Source organism: Perissodus microlepis, chromosome 19, assembly GCF_051167445.1.
Source record: "Perissodus microlepis isolate ML-2025 ecotype Zambia chromosome 19, ASM5116744v1, whole genome shotgun sequence".
Classification (NCBI taxonomy): Eukaryota; Metazoa; Chordata; class Actinopteri; order Cichliformes; family Cichlidae; genus Perissodus; species Perissodus microlepis.
Window position 1 is genome coordinate 7730051 of NC_140479.1, and position 23948 is coordinate 7753998.

The 23948-nt window shown below is 47.7% G+C and overlaps 1 protein-coding gene across 1 annotated transcript in view; it reads left to right on the forward strand.

Moving 5' to 3' along the window:
- eipr1 (EARP complex and GARP complex interacting protein 1) overlaps nt 1-22897 on the forward strand; it is a 49327-nt gene extending 26430 nt beyond the window's left edge. Inside the window, exons 6-9 of the mRNA XM_084914015.1 lie at nt 1754-1890; nt 16302-16469; nt 20071-20238; nt 22585-22897. Coding sequence (XP_084770141.1) covers nt 1754-1890; nt 16302-16469; nt 20071-20238; nt 22585-22759 — 648 coding nt within the window. The 3' untranslated portion in view covers nt 22760-22897. The remainder of the gene's footprint in view (nt 1-1753; nt 1891-16301; nt 16470-20070; nt 20239-22584) is intronic.
- Nucleotides 22898-23948: the final 1051 nt, after the last annotated feature.

Sequence of the window (23948 nt, forward strand, 5' to 3'; positions counted from 1 at the left end):
CCGTTTTTGAGTGCGCGTTCCTCTGTGCCATATGCTTCCGGGTAACAAGAAAGCGACCTCATTCACGTATATTTTTGATTGGCAGAGCTAACTCGAAATTTTGAGTTATATTTCTCGAAATTTTGAGTTACTTTTCTCGAAATTTGAGTTAAGAAGTCAAAATTTCGAGAAAATAACTCGAAATTTCGAGTTATGGATACTAGCTTTTTTGTTTTTATTTAGTGGTGGAAACGGGCTTCCATATGCAGCTGCATGCAGCTCAACAAGCTGTGGAAAAGCTTTTCAGCCAGCGCACTCTGAGGAGGGTGCATGTGTTCGCAGCTGCAAGAGCGTGCTTTAAAACAGACCTATTATTTTTTATAATAATGTTGGTTGAAGCTAACTTACTGACGGGAAGTACATAAGTCCCTCTTGCAAAAACATTCGGTGAACGGCTCACTCTGTCGTCAATGGTCGATAAATTTGTCCAACCTTACTCCATATGCAGGATGGTGGAAGGAGCTCAGACGTTTGTGTTTGGAAAGCAGGACTTTTATATTTCTGAAAGAGGTTTAAGGATCTGGACGCGACAGAACGTCACTGATGTGCATGACTCTGTTAGGACCTAAAGATTAGTCATAAACTGTATCATACACACTTTGACCAAGGACGATGCAGAGGATGCGAAACAACGGTGGGAGAAAGAATCAGGCTTTTCAATTCCTGACGATTTATAGCAAACAGCTTTTAAATGCTAATTCCTGGAGCTGGAGAGAGTTTTGGAAAAGATGCGTGTTTGTTATTTGAAAGACGAGGTCGACATCCAACTGTTTTTGGAAAGAAGCTTTGATAATTATCTATAACGTTTTAATATTTCTCAGACTTTGTTCTTCATGAAAAGTAGAAATAAATTCTAACCCCTTGGATCTGCGGCGTGAGAAACTTTATTCTTTCAGTGTGTTTGTTGTGCTGGGGGGCAATAACGTAAGCTCGAATCACAAAGCAACATATCAAAGCCCAGATTGACGCCTGTGGACTTCTGGAGTTTTATCACTTTTATTTTCTAGTTCTCGGTTCTTGTTTGATGTTGGTTCTCCTTCGTGTCCCCGTGTCTGTCTCCACTGTTGTTTTGTCAAGGTCATATATCTTAGTCTGGTCTCTGTGTTAGTCACTTCCTGTTTTATTTTGACAGTCCCTCTTGTGTGTGATCGTGTTGGTTAGATTCTGTCCAGCTGTGTCCCCACGTGTGTCCACTCTGCCCTGATCTCCTCCTGTGTATGTGGTCTGTCTCCCTCTCAGCTTCCTCTTTTTTCCAGTAAATTAAATCTGTAACTTGTTCCCGACACGCGTCTCAGGACAGCGGACTTAATAACTCATGACGTGACCATGTGAAGCTAAACGAGGCTAAAAAGCAGTGCGCAGACATGTCCCCCATCAAACTGCACAGCCTTTCTTTATATGCAGATATTGTGAAATGATTATTATTAGAGTCTTTAAACGAATAGTGAATCGGTGTAACGCCAACAGCACGAGTTGAGGTGTGTTTGCAGGAGTGTACACGCCGGCGTGATGCAGGCAGCTGGCGTGCCACTAATACCCCAAATATTACTACAGTTGTTAGCGAGCGATTGTAGTTTTGAGAGCGGCCTGCAGAGAAAATGACTCCTAATAAAGCCTCATTATGCTGATTTAATGAACTGCTCCGCTCGACCTGTCACACACGTACAGATTAAATTCTCGTCCCCGCTAACGAAGGCGCCCCGTCCCTCCGCAGGTCTCCAGCACCGCCACCCTCGAGGGTAAAGGTCAGCTGAAGTTCACCTCCGGCAAGTGGAGCCCCCACCACAACTGCAGCCAGCTCGCCACAGCCAACGACACGGCCATACGAGGCTGGGACCTCCGCACCATGAGGTGAGCGCCGCCGCCTGAGAGATGCTTTAGGTGCTTTATTTAGGTGACGTGCAGACTTCACCTCCTTTTTCACGGCATTGATCGCTGAATCTGATGGAATAAGTCCCACAGCAGCCGCTGAGGCGGAGGTGTCACTGACGGTTGGTGGTTTTTTATTCTTATTTGCCAGTCAGCGTTAATGCTCTGCTTATTTCTTTGCACCTGATTAAAAGGAGCTGCCGTCTGTGTAAGTCTGACAGAAATGAGTAGTGTACGTTAAACTCTGGGCTTACTGGTTTTACTGGGTGTTTGCATGTCATTACATGCAGACATTTGAATGCACTACACAGAGCTGTGCGTTTAATATTACTCATCATGCTGAGGGAGTTTTGTCACGACTGCCTCTCCGTGCATCAGGAAACACGTGTGCGCTCAAGTCTTCATATTACAGCTTCAGAGCAGGTTCACATCATCTCCTCATGCTGTGAGCAGATTTTTTTCTGGTTCTGATGAAAACTTCGTGTAACCGTTGGAAACGAGCAGCGTCATAAATGCGATTAATGACCAAGTTGTTAGTCGTTATTGGATATCGAGATAAAAGGCCCTCCGAGAACACAAACCTCCACCAAGCCAGCTCACTCGCCGGGCGGTAAAACAATAGTTATTTTCTGTGTATGCATTTTGATTCTTCTTTCATTTTAAACCGACTTTGAGATGTTTGCAGTGCAGGCTTTTGCTCTGCTCAAACCATCATATGCTTTAATGTACTTGTCATCATTTTGAGTAGGGAGCTAATTATGCTAGCAAAGCTGAAAACTGTCGTACCGATGTAGGAAGCGATACATCAGGTTAGCCGAGTGTCCGGAGTATCCGCCTGGATATCGTATCATAGTCGCAAACCATTTATCCCGTTTTCTGTCTGAAAACTCGACTGCTGAAAAGGTTTTGAATGAATTCTGATTGAACTCTGTAGCGGTGCTGATGGGAGTCCAATATCGATGTCACTTATTGATTCTCGGTGTGTTCTCATTGGCGTCAGAGTCACCGCCATCTCTTCATTCATGCTGAGGTCAAATGTTTGTGCATGTTGGAGATATTTCTGCTCTGTTGTGATTGGTGTTGGGGCTGTTACTCAAAGATGAAACCAGCACAGACACTTCAAAGCGGTCGTCATGGTGATTCTGCTGTAGAAACACGCCTGTCACCTGTTGATGTACAGGCTCTGGCTGCAGTCTGCACACACTCAGCTCTTGGCTAGCTTAGCGTTAGCATAGCATATAGAAAGTAACATACAGATTAAATATATGTCACATTTGACCTCTGACCTCACTTTTTTTTTTATTACACATTGTCTTTTCTTTCAAATTGAAATTGTGGTTTATCTTCAAAGTATTTCCAAGACAAAGACAATGAGTGCGTTTAATTACAAATATACTGAAATATAATATTAAACTACATATGAACTTGCATCAGGTAAGAAGGTGCCACCAGGACAAAAGCCTCCATAGAGTTTCATAAAAAATCAAAGTGATTTATGAAGAACAAGTAAGAGTATTTTGTAATATTTTTGATCACTTTTAGGTAATTTTACATAAAAATAAATGTGCCTTTATTTAAAAAGAACCGTAATATTTCGAACCTTCAACTGCTGTTTAAACACTCATCGATCGTGGCCTGCGGGTCTTTATCAGATTCCAACATTATGAAATAATATTTTTTGCACAGTTACATCAGAGGCTTTGCTGATGTGATGAGGCAGTTAGAAACCTGCGACACTACAGGCAGCGGAGTGGAAACACGCCACTCGGCTGCAGTTAATTAGCATATGGACTCTTATAATGCATAAGTCAATAAAGGACTGGCAATGAAACGAGGCTTAAGGGGAATCAGATGTTACATTGTCCACCCAAAGCCAGAACTGCTCCACGAATCAAATTCATTCACGATTAGTGAGATTAGTTGTTCTGCTGGCTCCAGTCTGTGGACGAATTAAAGGAAAAACTGGAGTCCTGACCCACAGTGAGGAGCTCTGTTGGCTCTACAGTAACCGTTACCTGCCTGTGAGCACCTGGCCTGTATGGGCTCAAAATGTGGTCATAAATATTTTGTACTTGTAAATCGGTTTTGTACTTGTAAAAAAGACTTGTATGTGTAAAAAAATTTGTGCGTGCGTAAAAAAGATTTGTATGTGTAAAAAAAAATTTGTGCGTGCGTAAAAAAGATTTGTATGTGTAAAAAAGATTTGTGCGTGCGTAAAAAAAATTTGTGCGTGCGTAAAAAAGATTTGTATGTGTAAAAAAGATTTGTATGCGTAAAAAAGATTTGTGTGTGTGTAAAAAAGATTTGTGTGTGGACTTAGCCAAAAAAAACCCCTGCAAGTTACAAGTACGAATTTTGACCCTATTTTTCTTCCTTTAAGCTGATTGGTCAATGTCATGTCAATCACAAATTAAACAATCCAATCAGAGAACAGATGAGTTTGGCTGTCGGAGGGGCACTTTTTTGAACTGCAGGTCCTTGAAGGGTAATCTCTATATAAATATCCGATAGCAGTTAGGTCCCCTAACTTTCAGCAGCTGTTGAAAGGATAAACTTGTGGTATATCAGTGGTTAGAAATACCATTATTACTGTAGGATTAGTTTAACACAAAGTTAGGGCTGACCCGGGACCATTGCTGTGAGTCACAGTGCGCAGCATAAAAGTCCTTTCACATCGGACGCAGGATGTGCTGCTAATGCTAACTGCTAACTAAAAGCAAAGGATCCAGAATTTGTTGTGCTGGCTGCTGGGCTCTGTGGGTTTTTGCAGCAGCTCTACCTGTACTAGATGCACCTGCTCCTTGTCGTTTTTATCTCTGACTTTATGTCCTCTACAAGAGTTTCTGGGTTTTTTTTTTTTGCTAGTTCTTCAAATGTTCAATAAAAACATGTATGCTAATTCATAACGAAGAAAGCTTTGTAATGAAGACTGTCATTTCCAAAACACTGCCCCCCCCCTGCGGTCTGCAGCGCTGTTGAAAAGGCTGTGGAAGTCCCTATATTAAACACGTAGTCCTGTGACACAAAAATCACCAAACTCGGACGACCACAGACTGTTTTCCTTCATGGTGATGAAGGAAAATGCTGGGTTGGCATGTAAAAGGGCATTTATTCCCTTCAAAGACCTGCAGTTCAAAAAAAGCGCTCCTCCGACAGCCAAACCCATCTGTTCTCTGATTGGATTGTTACATTTGTGATTGACATGACATTCACCAATCAGATGAAAGGAAGAAAAATAGGGTCAAAATTCGTACTTGTAACTTTCAGGGTTTTTTTTTGGCTAAGTCCACACACAAATCTTTTTTACGCACGCACAAATCTTTTTTACGCACGCACAAATCTTTTTTACACACACAAATCTTTTTTACGCATGCACAAATCTTTTTTACACACACAAATCTTTTTTACATATACAAATCTTTTTTACACATACAAATCTTTTTTACAAGTACAAAACCGATTTACAAGTACAAAATATTTATGACCACATTTTGAGCCCATAGGCCTGGAGCTGTTTATGCATTCATCAGAGATGACACTGATTAAATCAGCATGCTCAGGAGCGGGTTGTAAAGTGGCTTGCAGCTTTTAGTAGTCCATCTTGAGTGGAGACGACACACCCACATGTAGTTCAGGCAGCCAATCAGAAGAAGGCTGTCTGAAAGGGGCGGAGCTAACACAGCTTGTTTCAGACCAAGGATGGAGGGATTATTATGAGCTGTGGCTGCAGCTTGTTGTCGTAGCTGTCAGCTTTGTGTCTCTAACAAAGACGAACACACAAACCTGAGCGGTCTGTGCTCGTATTTGCATCCAGGTGTGTCTGTCGGCTCTCTGCGGACGCCGGTGATTCGAGTCGAGTGCGTTCTTCTGCTCGCCAGATGATGAAGTGCGAGGCGCCTGAGCACTAATGTTCCTGTGTGACACGGAGCATGTGTACTACCACACATTAACCTTGTAACTGCAGGTTATCAGCAGCCCACCTCCCAACCTCTCACTGTGTGTGTGTGTGTGTGTGTGTGTGTGTGTGTGTGTGTGTGTTTCTGCAGCACTTGATGAGTGAGGTCAGCGTGTGTTTACGTGTGGGCTGTGCTGCAGGAATAATAATCACCTCGACATCGATCGCCATGATAACAGCAAAATGCTGAAGAGACTGAGAGGGGTGCCGGGTGAAGGAGAGAGGAGGAGAGAGTGAGAATGTATTTACACGATGCGTATCACAGGGCCAGATAAGATAGTTGAATCATTGATATCGCCCCCCGTCAGCCCCATAACAAATTAAAGAGTTCCTGCACACCCCGTTTTGGCCGCTCTCCTCCCGCTGTGCTGTTTTGAAGGATGCAACAGTGCTGATTTAGCCGTCGGCACAAAGGGAAGGAGGGGGCAGCGGAGCGGGGCTTGTTAGCAGAGAGCAGCCTCATCCCTGATATCTCTGTGAAAACACACCATTATAGTCTGCAGGGACACGTGCAGCCAGCAGAGGGCGCACCGTGACAGACGTTTCAAAGAAAAATAATAAAATGGTCCGATAAGGACGATCGACTTTTTCGTTGGTTTAAATAAAGTAAGATGTTTGTGCAGGAATATATCCAAGTGCTGTCAGGACTGAAAATCTGCACTTTGATTCATTTTTTCATTTTAAATATGCGGTTCATGTTTTTTTTAAAATAAGATGAAACTTGGAAATGAGGAGCTCTTGCAGCACATTTATGTTTTTTTTTTCTTGGATTAGGACGCATTTGTCTCCTCGTTTGATTCGTTTGGTCCAAAGTGTCTGAAGCAACAGTAGGTAAAGAGATGCACAGAGGAGGTCGGGGTGGAGGCAAGAGACAACCAAACATTAAACCAACAAACCACATTTCAGTTACAGTTAAAGTCAAACCTGATCTTCTCCTCTTTGAATTTATACCTCCACCTGACCGGAGGACGACACCTGAGCGGCCTCATATTCAGAGATCCAGGAAGCTCATGACCTGGGTTTGTCCCTCCAGACCTGCGTAAATGATCCATTTATTAGATTAAACTGACAGAAAAATAATCATTAAGTATTTTAGTAGCTGATCTCAGAGCAGTCCTCCATCATGTCTCCATCAGCTCAGCACAGACAAAATCGTTTTAACTCTGCAAAGGAAACAAAAAAAGAGTCTCATCTGCAGATGTTTGATGTGCCAATAAAAACAGGACTAATGCAGAAAACAAGCACAGAGAATAAATAACATGTACATCATGTGAAAACCCGACTACAGTCCAAAACTGTCATTTATTTTTATTGTTTCCTTAAAATTCCAAACTTCTGAATGAACATGGAAAAAAACAAAGATTTCATTTTTCAGTCTTTTCTGAAGACGTCAGACCGTCTGCTGACTGAGCTTTTGTGGTTTAGTAACTTTGCAAACGGACAAATACTCATTTGTTAATGACAAATGCCGCTCCTGTAGCCGAGGAGTTTGCTGGACGATGGTTTAGGCCAAATACTGGAAAGTGCAGCAGTTGCTGATCGAGCCTTTTGCCCGTGTTACATGTCAGATCAGCACGCGTGTGTCACAGCTGTGTTTGTTAGATCACCTTACGTTGAGAGACGAGCAGAAACCCAAACCTTAACCATTCATCAGTAAAAAGAAAAACGTGCTTGTGTTTAAAAAAACAAACAAACATCATTTACTTACTGTTTGACGTCTGTACGACCAACTGAGACCCCGACACACGTGGTCGAATTTTTCAACAATGTATATATAAATTGAAGCGATGTCTGCCACTCTGATATGCTGACATGTCAAAACAGTGACTCTTCCTGTTGGATCACCAACAGTTTGCATGGTTTGTTTTCTCTGAGCTCTGCTTTAACGGCAGAAAATCGATACACAAATCTAAAAATGTAAAAGAATAAAAAACATTCAGATGCTTCAGTAGACACACACACAGACACAGAGACACACACACACACACACACACACACACACACACACACACACACACACACACACCGAGGTCACAGCATGTCGTGTTTGTGTTTCACTGTCTGTGCATGTGTGAAGTGGCTGCAAGTGTGAAAGAGCAGTCTGTGTGTGCGCGTGTGTGTGTGTGTGTCTGTGTGTGTGTCAGCCTATCATCATGCTCCACTACCTCTGCAGGTGACCTCTGAGGTGTCTCCCCCCACTTCTCTCTGACACACAGAGTAAAAATAGACCGACCCATCGGTGGTTTCTTGTCATTGCATTGAATTTGTTTCCATTCACTGACTGACTGCTCGTATTTTCTTAGGCTGAGATGATGGTGCAACACCCTCCACCTCTGGGTGACCTCGCTCGCAGACAGATCTGCAAAGGTTTGCAAATAACTGCCGTCTAATTTCATAACAGATTACAGTTGATGTGCGTCCATCCAATGAGCTCGTCTGCCATGTTTTTGAAACGATTTGTGGAGAAATTTCTTTCAGATCAGTGAGGTTCTGAATGTTAGCAGCTAATGTGTATTTCTGTTTATGTCGACAGCAACAGATGAATTTATTGCAATTCATCACAAACAGAATGTGTGTAATTGACCCGTTACAGACTGGATGCATACCGGTTACAGACTGGATGCAGGCTGGTTACAGACTGGATGCAGGCTGGTTACAGACTGGATGCATACCGGTTACAGACCGGTTACAAACTGGATGCATACCGGTTACAGACTGGATGCAGGCTGGTTACAGACCGGTTACAGACTGGATGCATACCGGTTACGGACTGGATGCAGGCTGGTTACAGACCGGTTACAGACTGGATGCATGCCGGTTACAGACTGGATGCATGCCGGTTACAGACTGGATGCAGGCTGGTTACAGACTGGATGCATACCGGATGCAGACCGGTTACAGACTGGATGCAGGCTGGTTACAGACCGATTACAGACTGGATGCATACGGGTTACGGACTGGATGCAGACGGGTTACGGACTGGATGCAGACGGGTTACGGACTGGATGCAGACGGGTTACGGACTGGATGCATGCTGGTTACAGACTGGATGCATGCTGGTTACAGACTGGATGCAGACCGGTTACAGACCAGATGCAGACCAGTTCTAAACCAGTTGCAAGTTAATTGCACACGATGGCAATAATTTTGGTTGTGCATTCAGTCTCCAACAGTGGTTCTCTGGTGTGACTATAGCATTCTTTTTCTCCTCTTCTCTAAAATAAGGACGGGGAGTGCAGCTCCACCAGCAGCAGACGCCTCGAGCTGGTTATCTAACACCCTGGAGAGGAGCTTGGTCTCTACAGCACCCTCTTGCCTCCCAGATGCATAGCTTTTTTCTTTTAAGAAAAAAAAGCAAAAAAAAAAAGCAAAGATAGCGCTGCTTATAAAACATATATGGTGCCTGTTCCGCTTTGTACTGATGTAATATGCAGCATTATGTAAATTATGGAATACTCGGCTCTGATACGGGGACAGAAAACTGTGTTTAATGGAAAATCCTGACACACTCTCACTCCTCCTCAGCCGGCTCTTCTCACTGCACCTTTGCTTTTACATTATTCACAGAGTAATCCCTGCTGTATTGAGCTGCTGTTGTGATTTTTTTTTTTTTTTTTTTTTTTTTTTTTTTTTTTTTTTTTTTTTTTAGGCAGGTCTGTTTCATTAATGTATTTTTAAAAGGTCTTATTTCAGTTGTGCCACAGGTCGTTAGTGAGAGCTGGGCAGCATTGTTGCAGAGATGAACAATGTGTGCAAAATGTGCATCAGCTCACAGAGAGGAGCATGTGGGCTGTAACAAATATCACATAATTATATACAGCAGATTAATTAGCCTGCAGATTGGAGCTGGTGATGTGTACACAAACAGTCCAGAAAGGATCCAGCTCAATGTCAGAGTAACTAAAATGTCAGTAATTCAGCTTTACTCGCACATTTTTGATTCCTAAAGCCATGTGGGAGCTCGTCAATAAAGTCAGAGTCATTGGTTTACAACAATAGAATTCAGAGTGTGATTGTCTCTAATTAAAGGGCTCACAGCGCTGGAGCGTAACCATGGTGGCTGGTGCTAAAGGACATAAAAACTGAGAACAGGCAGCAGAGCTATGCAAAAGTCTCATGCACTTGTCTGCAGTCGCTCGCTCCAGGTTTATCCAGCGTGACACGAAACATGCAGCCGGTCATAAAAATGTAAAGCATATGACCCCACAGAGACCTGCTCACAGCACCTGTGAGAGGACGCCGATCGCTCTACGTGGTGCTCCGAAGGCGCCCCGAAGGCGCTCAGGTGACGCTGCACTGATGCCTGAGGCTTCATTCAGAGGCGGTTCACTGCGTCCTGGGCCGCCTTGAAGGACCGCCTACTCATTGTGTTCTTTGGACAAGCCAATCACGCAGTTTGTTCTGAGAAAGGCGGCTCTGTCCACACTGTCAGTATTTCTAAAAGCATGTAGCGACGTGTGTGATTCGGGATCCAGTCTGCATTACTTTGGTTTCTTCTTCCAATCGCTGTGTTTCTTGGTCAGTCCACAGCTCCAGTGGAGCTACTGCCAGATGTCTGGGCTGGAATCATGTTCTCAACCAGTTCAAGAACTGGGACCAGTTTCGTCAGGATGTTTGTTTTCGGTATAGTTCCACTCGTGTAAAGGTTGCATGATCTTCCACGTGTGTTTAGGTTTAAGCAGCACAGCTACTGAGTTGGTAGAGGCAGCAGGATTTCTTGGTCGGGTTAATCAGTAAAACTACTTGGCTGTGTTCATGCATTGAGACTTCTCTGTTAGTTTAGGTAAGAGGTGGGGAACTCTGGGCCTCGAGGGCCAAGCCCTGCAGGTTTTAGATCTCACCCTGGGTCAACACACCTGAATCAAATGTTTAGTTCATCACTAGGCCTCTGGAGAACTGTTGAGAGGAGGTCATTTAGCCAAGGACACTGGCCCTCGAGACCTGGAGTTCCCCCACCCCTGGTTTAGGTGATGAAACAGATTTACGTCTCAGGCACGCAGCCATGCAGACTGCTGGGCGACCTGCAGTCACCAGGGAAAAACATGGATTCAACCCAACCGGTTGGTGAACGGTTCCCCCACGTTTCTGTCATTGGTTGAATTCAGTGGCGAAGAACATGCTACACCAAAAAGCTTGAGTTTCCAAGTTTCCAAGGCAGAAGAAGAAGACTTTCTTTGGTCTGGTCTGTCCCCGGTCTGCAGGCCTGGGTGACGAGGATGCTTTGGCGCACTATAAGAATCGTGGATTGGTTCAATGGCCCGTTTCCTCCTTTTTCATAGCTGCTTCCTGTTTGTGCGGGTGACTCGTCTCCCCGCAGAGGCACAAACCGTACTTCCATGTGGAATAACTCGGATGTGAAGGCTGACTGCAGAGAGTAAATGGACTGTTCCCAGAGACAAAGAAATAACTTTTTTAAAAACTAATTTCCCACTTTGGACAACCAGTAACTGCTGTTTGCAAGTTAAAAACGTCTTTAAAGAGGAAAGATGAAAACAAGTTGTTAGTTTGTGAGGATCTGACTGTGGGCCCACCGGGGGGCTTTAAGCCTGTGAATAATATTAGGCTAGCTAACAGCCATGTAGTACTCGCCACTGGGCGTGTAGCTGTGCCTCTCTGTGAGGGAGAGAGGCCTGTCACTGGAGATGTTCTTACTCTGCATCGACTCTGAGTTCCCTCTTGGACCCACAGTCCACAGTGAGAGAGACACACACACACACACACAGACGCACACTGAGCTGTGTAATAGCTGTCAGGCCTGCAGCCATACCATGCTCTGCAGGGTGCATACTGAACAGCAGTGCAGTGTTGCAGTGAAGCATGGATCCTGTACATCTCCCCTGTGGTGTGTATGTGAGCATGTGCAGAATGAGCAGATATGGAGAGCGAAGCGAAAGAAGCCGAAATGATTGATGGCGGTGCCGTTTGCTTCTTTAAACGCCGGCTCTCTGCTGGTGCAAAGACGACGAGCGGACATCGTCAAACCTCCTCGCCCGGATCGGCCCGAACGCTGCCTGACCAAAACCAGCGTTTCCATTCCACCTACCCATCAGCGCCTCGGCGTGCCGTGATGATAGGTTAGCCGAGGTAAACCATTATTCACGAGCCTTTTCCGTCATATTTTATTCACATATTCAAATCTGGCTCTATTATGCAAAAAGTGTTGGCTGTTCAAAGTATCATATTTCACATTCAAATACGGGCCATTATGCAAAAGATGTCAGCTGTTTTTGAAATAGTGCTCTTCCATATGCCACTGTTGATTTGAGGGTGACCTTTTGAACCCTGCCGCTGTCAGATCGATCATCCGTGACCTTTTCCCGCGCTCTGGGCTTTTCCTCGGAAGACACGAACCAGACATCCCGCTGTAGCTCTCATAATGGAGGGGTCGGGACCTTATGCAGGCTTTAAAATAATTACAGAGAACACCTTTACGTTTAACACCCCCACTGCCGTGCTTATTTAGCTGCTCCACCTGCTGCAGCACACGCTGGACGGAGGTTACAGGGAGAAAGGGGGAAACTGGGTGAATATTTGCACTCTTTGGCCTTTGTTTCCTGCACTGATTGGTTGCTACAGTAACCTCACCGCAGTCATGTGATCGGTCAGATGTTTTATTCAGTAAGACCTGAGAACATAAAATCGTCATGAAAGAGTTCAGCGAGCTCAGAGATCAGGTGAGCAGCGAGCTCATTTTCTCCTTTGTGTTTATGATCGGGGGCGTCGCCCCCTGCTGGGCAGCATAACAAACGCAGGTTTCAGGTGTTTAAACTTCGTTTATGTTGGAAGTTTGGACTCTTTGCTTCACACAAACCTCTGTGCTCTCCTCCCTCGTTTAGCCTGCTTGATGCCACGGTCCTTTACTTTTTGTTCGTTTGCAGGCTCCGCCCCCTCCTCCCCCCTCCCTGCCCCCCTCTCCTGCTCCCATCTTTCTTTCTCTGCCAGCTCCATCTCAAAGCCAGGCTTTAATTTTGATCAGCGATGAAATGATTGCTCTCCTCTTTCGATTTTTCTTTTCTTCCCCCTCCCATCTTGCTGTGGTTGCCATGGAAACAGGGATGTGTGTGTGTGTGTGTGTGTGTGTGTGTGTGTGTGTGTGTGTGTGAGATTGTCGATCCCCTCAGCAGAGAGATTTATCACCCAGACTAAGCCTGTGTGTGTGTGCGTCTCTACCTTTGTAGCTTCCTGCTCACACTCTGCCTGTATTTACACACATAAATGGTATTTGTGGGAGTGTGTTTTCCCGGTTTTATGTTTTTATCTGCGTGTGTGTGTAACAGTGTGTGTAATAGGTCCCCGTCCCCTCGTCAGCCCCCCATCACACACACTCATGGATGACTTAAGATTGAGCGTGTTTGGTGGGTCGACCGCGGCTCTAATCCTGCTCGTGCAAACATAAACACACACACACACACACACAGTCCCAGGTCCCTCCTCCATTAGGCCGGGCTGGGGGGGGCAGGGTTGCGTGTGCCGGTGTGTGCCTGCGTGCTTGGCGGGGGGATCGCTCAGAGACACCAGAGAGGGAAAGAGCGAAACTAACCCAATTTCCTGCTCCATTTCCTTTTCACGCGGCGGGCGCGTCCCATTCCACAGCGGGCCGGGTTGAACACCAGCCACCCTACAGCCCCGGGTCACGCCTTATACCTCAGAGTCGTACGCAGGACAGGGAGGCGGCGCTGTAAATAAATCATGTGCTGCGACTCGAAATTACTCATGAAATTGCTATTTTGGGAGTTCACCAGACGTTCTGAGTCAGCTCGGATCAGGAAGCTGCTGCTTGACGAGCTCGGGCGTATTTATTCCTACCGGTGACCCAACATCCCCGTGACCCGCACACGCATCAGCATCCAGGAAAGTGATGTCACAGGCAGGTCAGGAGGAACGCTGTCATCGAAGGCAGGTACGACTTATCCTCACTGATGCTGCTGTCTTTATGTTGGAGTGACACAAAGACGTAACCATGGTGACGCATGTTATTGACACCCATTGTACCGAGCTGGAGTAGGAGTGTCCTCATGGTCAGAAACACTGACGGCATCACATCACACAGGAAATGAGAGCCGCTCATTTATAAAAGCATCAGGCCCTCGGAAGCCTGTTTATCTTCAGCCAGATGGAAAACATCTGTCAGCTCATCAGAACATCAGCAACGCTCGTGGCCTCCATCGGAGAAATAATTCAGACATGTAGAAAAAACCAGAAACGACCATTTCATCCAGATACATCTAAGGGTGGGCGTGGTCACGTGGCTCCAGGCCAATAAGTGTCCAAGGAGAAGACATGAGAGGCGCCATGTTTGGTCCATCCTCCGTCTTCTCCTGCTTGAGTGGGTTCAGCGGGTAGAGCAGTGAGTCTGTCATGTGTGATGATGCTAAATAATATAAAACATGAAGCATGCCGTGACCGACGCGGCGCACGTCAGACCTTCAGGGTGTCTGGCATGGACTCAGATCTGCAGGTGTGAGCAGAGCGAGGGGTCACGCCGGGCGTGCGTCCCCTCGCTCTCTGTGGGCTTCGACTTCTTCCTCGTTGTTTGACATTTCTCGAGTCGCACACAGTCCCCGAGCCGTCTTGACCTAATTGGAGCCCAGCGGTCTGCCTCGGGTCGTTCTCTTATTCCTCCCTTATTTTAATGAGATTTTTAATTAGCATGTTAATTGCCTATCGCAATCAGTGGGGCGACGAGCTAGCTGGCTAGCTGCTGTTGGCATCCAGCTGCGCCACAACACAGAGGCTTTCCACGCAGACGAACAAAGCCGAGCCGTGCCGGGCCGAGCCAGCCTGCAGAAAACCTGCAGTTTCTGCAACACTGCGCTGAATTTGTGGCCGAGGTGCCGCTACATCCAGATAATTACCACTTCACTCACGCAGGTTTCCATCTACTCGTGCATAATTTGCACGCTCAGGTGTCACGTTTGTGGAAATGTGGACACAACAGGCAAAAAGTAATGAAAACAAAGTAAAAATCACTGAACAGAAGCTCAGAGAAACAAAGACATAAAACAGGAAGTGACCAGAGCTGAAGCCAGACCACAGGCTGAGCCCTCTGACTGGGTCTGGGTTGGAGGTGGAAACAAAAGAAGCCGTGCGATGGCTGCTCGCCGGTAGCCTGCACGCCGTGATTGTCTGCTCCAACTATCACCTCCGACTCCGGAGCAAACCAAAGCAAGCAGCAGGTAAAACGTTCCATAAATGTCGTCTTCATTTGTCTCAATTAAGTCGTCGTTTTGAATTCTGCAGCCTCTCAGAAAGAACGGAGCCGGCACTAAAGACCAAACTCTGAGATCATTCCTGGACTAAACTTACAGAGTTTTACTTTTGACAAATGCAGCATGTTACTGAGTGATAACCGTGTAACAGTGGTCTCTCTGTGAGTCGGGCCCGTCAGGAAACTTTTGATCTAACGAGTCATCTTCCTGGACGTGAAGGTTGGGGGTTCGATGTCCGGCTGCTTCAGTGGGGTCACGTGGAGCAGAAAAGCACAATGATGCCTGTACATTTACCAGATTTCTACCCCCCTCCCCACTTCAGATGAGCTTCTTTGAGTCCACCTGCCACTGCAGAGGCGGTCCTGATGGATCAGCTGACCTCGGGCCCTGCCCACATCAGCTTGTGGCTCAGCTCCTACCGGCAGGCGAGTAACGAATCACGTACAGTTCAGAGTGTTTAAGCTGCTTTAGTCTCTGCAAGCTGCTTTGGAACCCACCCCGACCTGTTCCATTTAATCGATGTTGTATTTTTCAGTGAAGAACAGCAGCTTTAAATGTTGCAGCTCCAGGCTTTTGTTGGGCGCGCCGTCTTTTTAATAACATTTTAAATGCATTCATTCTCAGGGTGGTGTAAAAAGCTCAGCCTCCACCCGTGAGCTCTGGGAGCACTGGTTCTTCCCTGGTGATGCTCCACTAATGAGAATCTTTAAGAGCGCGGCGTTTGCTGTCATTGTGCTCACGCTGCGCTCCGGCTGACCGAGCTGAACGATGGCAGCGCTTCACGGGTGACGGCCTGAATTCGCCTCTTACAGCGGTAACCACAGAGGAGTCGCTGCTCTGAGGTCAGAGGAGGAAGGGTGTGAGAGCGGGGACGGTTTTTCTTTTAAAGGTGTGTTTGAGGGAGATAAAAGGAGGTGGAGGCGCATTCGTGTCTGTTAGCAGGAAGTCGAGGCTGTGCCGTTGTGAGGCTCGCCTTTGTAATTTACCACCGCCGGTGTCGGCCGCTCTATTGAGGCTGGCCTTCGCTGACAGACGGCGACGCAGAGAGGCTTTGATTTACCCGGGAAGCCTCGGTGAAGCTTCCTCTCCCTCATATCTGCTCTTGTTGTTACGCCTCCTCCTCTTCCTCGCATTCGTTGCTTCATCTCACTCTCATCCTGCTCGTTTCTGCTCTTGTGCATTTGCCTTCATGTCTCTAACCTCTCTCTCTCTCCCTCTCTCTCTCCCAGTCAGATCTACTGTATAGAGAACGCCCACGGTCAGCTGGTGCGCGACCTGGATTTTAACCCAAACCGCCAGTACTACCTGGCCAGCTGCGGGGACGACTGCAAGGTCAAGTTCTGGGACGTCCGCAGCGTGCAGGAGCCCGTGAAGACGCTGGAGGAGCACTCGCACTGGTGGGTGGATGCAGAGAGGTCAGGGTGGGTGTCCCACACCTGAACCGTGCCCGTGTGTGGGTGGAGTTCCAGCTGGAGCCCATGAAGTGAAGTGTTGCAGATTTTTCTTTATTTTGGGCTCAAATCTGAAAGTAGTCCCCAAGTTATTGTAGTTTTCTTTAAATGCAGTTACTTCAGTTTATTTAATGCAGCCATGCGACCTTTAACCTTCATGTAGCTCAGGAGGTTCCATCCCCTGCTCCAGTCTGCCACAGTTTTCACAGTTTCAGGAGCACAGATGTGGAGCTGTAAGTATTTAAGCATTTGGAGTCGTGACGTCACACCTGCAGCAGATCTCCGGGTGAACATTTCAGGGCTAAAAATTCATTTCAGCTTTTTAAAAAACAATCAGATTTACACCGAGGCCGAGAATAACCTGCAGCAGTTTAATATCTGCAGGAAGCAGCGCTGGTGCCTCATGTTTGATCCCAAAATGCATTCTGGGTAAACTTTCAGGGCTCTCCTCGGCCTGAGGCAGAGGTGTCTGCTCAGAAGACGATGGAGCAGGTGAAGCTGTCTTCGTAACCTGCAGGATCATCTGCACGGCCTCATTAACTATAACAGCTGATTCTGAGGGGGATGTTTTCCACCCGCCTCCAGAACGAGCGGCGAGATGTGCTGACCTGTGCTCAGGATGTGGTGTCACCGCGTTAATGCCACGTTTGGCCTTTGCTTCATTATCTTTAGACGAGCTTTAATGAAGCTCAGCAGAAAAACCAGAGTCAGAGGTGAACGATGAGGGCGGGGCAGCACATGACAAAGGTGGGAACACAGACAAGGACAGGAAGTGGAAGGCAAAGAAAGTCACTGCCAAAATAAAACAGATGCAGACAGAGACGGGAAGCAAACATGAGCTGTAATATTTGAGACGCTCTGACAGGAAGCAGTGATTCTTTCATTAAAGCTTCCTGTGTGCACGTGTGCAAACCTCTCCTGACTTCATCTGCAGAACCAACTGTAGCGTCGCAGGACACCTGAGCCGCAGTGAGGAGAAACATGGCCGTGCCGCTCATTGGTTCCTGCTTTTATTAACACCTTTATCTCCCAGCTAATGAAACGGCCTGACCGCTCCCGCTGCAGGAAAAGTTCGTCATGCCCTCATTACTAATTAAACACGCCACCACTCGCTTTGTCACTGAGGACCGGAGCGCAGCGCCGCCCGGCCTGCTCGGGGTCGTCCACTGTGTGTATGTGTGTGTGTGTGTGTGTGTGTGTGTGTGTGTGTGTGTGTGTGAGCTGAATAGATGATCAGTGTGTCTGAGAGCCAAACTGGGCTACTGCTGCAGCACACCAACCCTTACCTGACACACACACAGACACACACTCAAGAGCAGCCGTTATCTCCAAACCAAAGTAGAGTTGGCAAACATATCCATGGCTGCAGATGGGATCTCTTGTGATACGAGATATAGGTGTGTGTGTGTGTGTGTGTGACCATCTAATCTGTCTTTCTGGACATGTTTTCTTTTTATCTCTGTGTGTGGTTTCTGTATGTTCACACATCTTTTGTGTAGTGCATGTGTGTGTCTGTGTGTGTCTGTGTGTGTGTGTGTGCTCATTTTTCGGAGCGCAGCCAGGATATGGCCTCAGGGCTGCTGGGGGTATTAGGGACTATTTTTTAGCAGGGAAGCGGATTAGGGGAGCGCGGGGAACGGCGTGGCCGTGGCTGATTTTCTGTCAACAGCCTCGGTTATCCCTCAATCCCTCCCTGTGAGGGAACTGGGACTCTGAGCTGCACCCCCGGGCTCGCAGAGAGAGAGCAAGGCGGGAGTCGGAGTCACCAATCAGAGAGAGCGAGGGGAAAGGTGGGGAGGAGAGAAAGAAAGCATCATTTATGATATCATCAGCTCATGAGAAGCTCAGACGTCGGCCGCGAGGAACAGAATCCCCATTGCTGGCACGGGAACGCTCGCAGAGACACACCGTGGAGCCGCCGTGTTTACCGCATGATGGGTGTGGGCGCGAGTGCGTGAACGAGATGGATGCAGGAGCTTCTCGTGTGGTCTCCTCACGCACGATCGTTCCGAGCGTTTGGCTCTTACAAATACAGGCACAGAGCCTGTCTCTACAAAAAACACCAAAAACACAGGGATGGGAGGGGCTAATGTAAGACGTTCACCAGTGATTGGTCCTCAGGTTTTGTCACCATGATGTCCTTCCCACTAAGGCGAGCTCAGTTACTGCTGGGAGGCTCTGCGCCGCTTCTCTAAAGCCCGCCTGGCTCCTCGGTGCTGCTGGAAAACTTTACATGTTCAGCCCATTTCAGCCTGAAGGGGAACCTCCTGCTGGTTCAAAGCCCAACATGGTGCCGAGGTCAGACTCAGGTGTGTGGGCGAGTGAAACCACACAGCTGTGAGAGATGATAATATAAGATAAGGAGGAGTCACTTCATCAGTGCGTCTCAGTTTATCGACTCTTTGGGCTTAAAGTCAAATAAATGCATCAGATTACAGAAAAAACGATATTATATATATAAAAGTGAACTGTAATATGAACAAGACGATGAAATGCAGTTTGCATCCATGCAGGAAGTGCTTTAGCAATAATACAGACATATTACAGAATATGGATCTATCACAGGTATGTTACAGTGGACACGGTATGAAGGTATGTTATGTGTTAAGTCTAATTGTTGAATGTTGCCATTGTGTTTCTTAAATTTGTACAGTCTTAGTTCAAGCAGTAGGATCAAAGCCATTCCTTTGATCCTGACCACCTCTCCAACCACTCTGTGCTGGGGGAGGTTTTATTGTAGATACATCCTATCTGAAAGATCTGTTTCTTTTGATGTAAGCTTCCTGGGTTTACGACCCTTTGGTCAGCAGGAGGTCACACACACACTTACAGAAGTTCACACATATACATAAAATGCTTTGTCTTAGAACCAAGGGGGCATGGCTTTGTTCTGACGTGTTTTGTGTGAACTGTCTCTAGCAGGAGGAGGTCAGATCTGGGGGTCATTTTCGTGGTGGACACAGACGAGGCCTCCCTTGCGCAAATAATCGATCGATCGACTGTCTTGTTTTCTTCATGATGAATAAGTCTCTAGAATCTCTAGAATTAGCGGGGTTTGTGAAATAAACTTCACACCAGACTCACTGGGAGCGGAGGCGGAGCCTTTGATGTCATCATCAGTTCACTCAGATGACCTCAGATGAGGTCACAGCTCAAGGGAGGTGGCCATGTTTTCATATTTGGTCTGCGGTGAGCTGTCTGAAAGATGGATGTGGGTCTGGGGGTGTGGCTTGTTAAAGCTCCATCATGAGCGAGTCGGCTGCAGGGCGTGTAGCTGTGAGCGATTATAACATGAGAGCAGCCTCCCTCAGAGCCTTGGTCACAGTGGAAACATGCATGCAGGCGGCGGTGACTGATCCAGGTGATCGCCTGTATCTTACCTGTGCTGTAGGGGAGGGGCCTGCTGGCGGGTGGTTCTGGGAGACCCTGTTTGGAAGTGCAGCGAGGTCGTAAAAAGCACCACTCTTAATCTAACCAGCGCCTCGGTGTGTGTGTGTGTGTGTGTGTGTGTGTGTGTGTGTGTGTGTGTGTGTGGGTGTGGCCTCAGGGTTTGGAGCGTCCGCTACAACCACAGCCACGACCAGCTGGTGTTGACGGCCAGCAGCGACAGCCGCCTCATCCTCTCCAACATGGTGTCCATCTCCTCGGAGCCATTTGGACACCTGGTGGATGACGAGGAGCTCAGCGAGGGGGAGGAGCTTCACCAGGAGGACAAGTAAGAGAAAACACTGCCTTTGACTTCAGACAGGTCACATGACTTTGATGGAACACTGCAAAACCTTGGGTTAGGGGTCAGAGGTTAGCCGTCGTAGGCTTAAAGCTCGCCGTACCTGCAGCTGCGTCTGAGTGACTGTGACTAACCTAACGCAGCCGTCTGGGGCACGGCACGCTTCCCGTCGCCCTCAGGGTCCGTTTGGTTTTGGACGGCCTTCTTATTAACACGCTATTATGTCCTCACGTGACCTCTGCTGGTGTGAGAGGAGGGAGGGTGGACACCTGCGCAAACAGCCATCAGCTGCAGGTGATCTGTACGTGCGTGGGCGGAGTTTAAAGGTGTTTGATCGGCGCTGCTATCATTTTATTTCCTTCTCCACGCCTCCTTTAAACATGATCAGGTGCAACTTTATTATTCTGGATTCACATCTTTGAGTTTTCCCGAGGCCCTCGTGACCTCTGACCTCTGTGCCGATGCTGCGATGTTATCCTTCACATCAGCTCTGTGTGAAGGCACGCTGTCAGGAGCCCATCAGGAGCCTCATGAGGCGAGCGCGGCGTATCCTGAGCGCGTTATTTGATAATCGTCCTCTCAGATGAAAGCTGACGGGCTGAACCTTCGCTCTCGGGCTCTGCGGCGCTCGCGGCGATAAAAGTGGAAACATTAAAAATGCGTTGCTGTCAAACACTTCAGGAGTTTTTCTCCGTGGCGTTTAGAGCTGATTCCCACACAGCAGGGAGATCGTCTGTAATGGTTCCAAACCTGCCGCCGTCCTCCATCCATTACACTCCCAGTCCCCCTCTCAGCCTCAGCCGCCGGCTCTCATCGTCAATGACCGACTCTCATCCACAATTATCAGCTCTCCTTCCTAATCACCAGCACTCAGCTCCAGTTTGAACCCTCCCACTGCAGCCGCTGACCCTCTCGTCTGTGCGCTGCGTGTCCACTCCACAGTTCCTGGACGCCGGCATTCCTCCCGTGGGTTTGTGGGTATTTTTTTCAGACTGCACGTTTTGTTTCTGGTGAAAAGGATCTGTTCAGTCTTACTGTCAAACCGTGAAGGCAAACCTGACAGCGTGTGCAGGAATTAGACTCGGCCATAAAGATAATAATAATGACAGAGGCTTGATTGTGGGCGGGGCTTGGGGAGCTTCAGTCACACTAGACCAAAAAGAGGACGGCGACCTCCCTGCAACCGCAATGATCTGACGGACCGCTGTGACTGCTACGTTCATCGCCGTGGCGCTCCGTCTGCTGCGCGGCATTTAGCGCACAGCCTGACCGCAAACATGAACACAGGCCACAAAGACCCTGACGAGCGTGCACGTGGAGGCTGCAGAGGTGTGCCTGGTGACATCATCAGCGTACCTGCTGCTCCCCTGAAACAGTCAAATGTCACGGCGGTGTCCATCCGATGACACGAGACCTAAACCCTCAGGTCTGTTAGACTAACTGGAGTATTTATCAGACGCGCTCGTCCCCGTTTCTCCTCCTGATGGATCCGTACGAGCGACGAGCTGAGGAGTGATTTTATTTCGGGGCACAGCCCGGAGGGAGCCACTCGAGTCGGCGTGAAACGGTTAACGTGAAATATGATGTCAGGATTTCCCCTCAGGAGCGCTAACAGCGGCGGGTTTGGGAGGAAGTGGGGACGGCGCTAACGCTGAAGTCTGATTTAGCGTCGCTCTGTGCGGCGGCAGGAAGAGAGCGCTGCTTTACAGCTCAGCCACCATCATCTCAGGTCGAAACAGGAAGTGACCTCACAGACACTCAGCAGCTCATCTTTTTATTAAGTCGGGAGAATCTCCAAACGTCTGCGCGCTCACGACCATAAAGTCGCGTTGTGTGTATTTTTCCTGCATTATTGATTTTATTGCTGTGTTATTATATTTAGATACAAACAGGCGTTCGTACCATGAACACGAGTCGATAACAGAATTAAACACACAAGCGATGGAGGGAGGAACGCTCACATCACACGGCGACGGGATGCAGATTCCTCCAATTCTGAATAAGTTTAAGGTTCCCTGAAGGTTTGAGTCGATGAAACCGGGAACACTGAGGTTCACAGCAGAACGGTCGCGGGTTCGAACCTTGCAGGTCAAAGGTGCCTCGCTCTGACTGATGACGGCAGATTTGCTCCTCCGGCGTTCAGAGCAGCGGCTCTGTCGGCACTCGTGGTGCTGATGCTGCTGCTGACCTCATGATGCTTGTTTCTATGGATACTGCCCATCATTGTGTTGGAAACATTATCTAAGTCAACCTTTCAGTGAAAATAAGACAAATGAGGCTGCCTCGTATTTCACAGCTCACCTGTGTGTGTGTGTGTGTGTGTGTGTGACGCAGGGGTAAGGAGCCGCTGAAAGACAGCGTGGTGTCCACCTACGAGGAGCACGAGGACAGCGTGTACGCGGTGGAGTGGTCGTCGGCCGACCCATGGCTCTTTGCTTCGCTCAGTTATGACGGACGGCTCGTCATCAACAGAGTCCCGCGCGCCCTCAAATACCGCATCCTGCTCTGAGCGGGGTCGTGCTGCCTGTGTGTGTGTGTGTGTGTCTGTGTGTGTGTGTGTGTGTCTGTGTGTGACAGGCTGTGTTGATGTTGACCACTGTAAAAAACATCTGTGTTGCTTAGAAGTAAAAACTGGCCGATGGATGAAGTTCGTGTTTGTGTGCTTCTTTAATGTTGGCTGTGACGTCAGTGGGCGGGGTCACAGGTACGCAGGGCTACAGATCCAAACACGGCTGAGACGGCGCCATCTTTTCTTCGTGACAACAAATCTTTAACAAAAGTGTTGTTTAGTTCTTGTCATAATTTCAGCATGTAAGCTAGTTTTAGTCTAAACTTGACTCAGTTTAATAAAAGGTGTAAAAGTTTGCCTGCAATCTTTCTAACGTCCACCAGGGGGCGAAACTATGGTTGCAGAAAGGTTTCTGACACTGAAGAAGAAACGACCCTCAGAGTCTTTGGGCTCCGTCGCTGATTTTATCGCTGACTGACAAACTCACTTCGCAGGTTTTGGTCCTTGTAAGTGTCAGAAAGGAGGAACGTGCTGATTGGCTAACAACGAGCCAATGAGGATGTGGTCCCACAGTCAGAAACACCTCTCGCTCACCAAGATGGCGACTACAAAACACACCACACGTCTTAACAATGCGATGTCATTAAGCAGTGATGTCACTGTGGCTACCTCCATCTTTTATATACAGTCTGTGGTTTTGGCCCATCAGCGCACCAGCATCAGAACAGGAAATATTTCCGCTTCCTCTAACTTCGGTCCTCGCTCTCCTGCCGTGGATTCGTACAGTGCGTGCCGAGGCCGATCGATGGCGGCGACAGTTGGAGGCAGACGGCTCTGACGGGCCTTTTAATTGCAGTTCCACACACACAATGAAGGAGGAGCTTCACTTCATTAGGTATGCCAGTCAGCGCCAGCAGAGCTGTGGCTGAATACTCAACGTATGCATCTGTCTAATCACAGAGGCTGCTCACACACACACTCGGAGGCCTCATTGCCCCGCAGTCAATTATTAAGAAGAGGGATCAGGGTGGAGATGCAGAGGGACGGCGAGCGTCGCCTTCTCCTTCCTGTCGCGTGCAGACGTGTGAGGGCGAGTGTGACACAGTATGAAATTATGAATGCAGCTTTCTGACCCATCAGTCAATCCGCCTGCTAATAACCGCTGAGTGTTTGCATGCCAATCGATGAC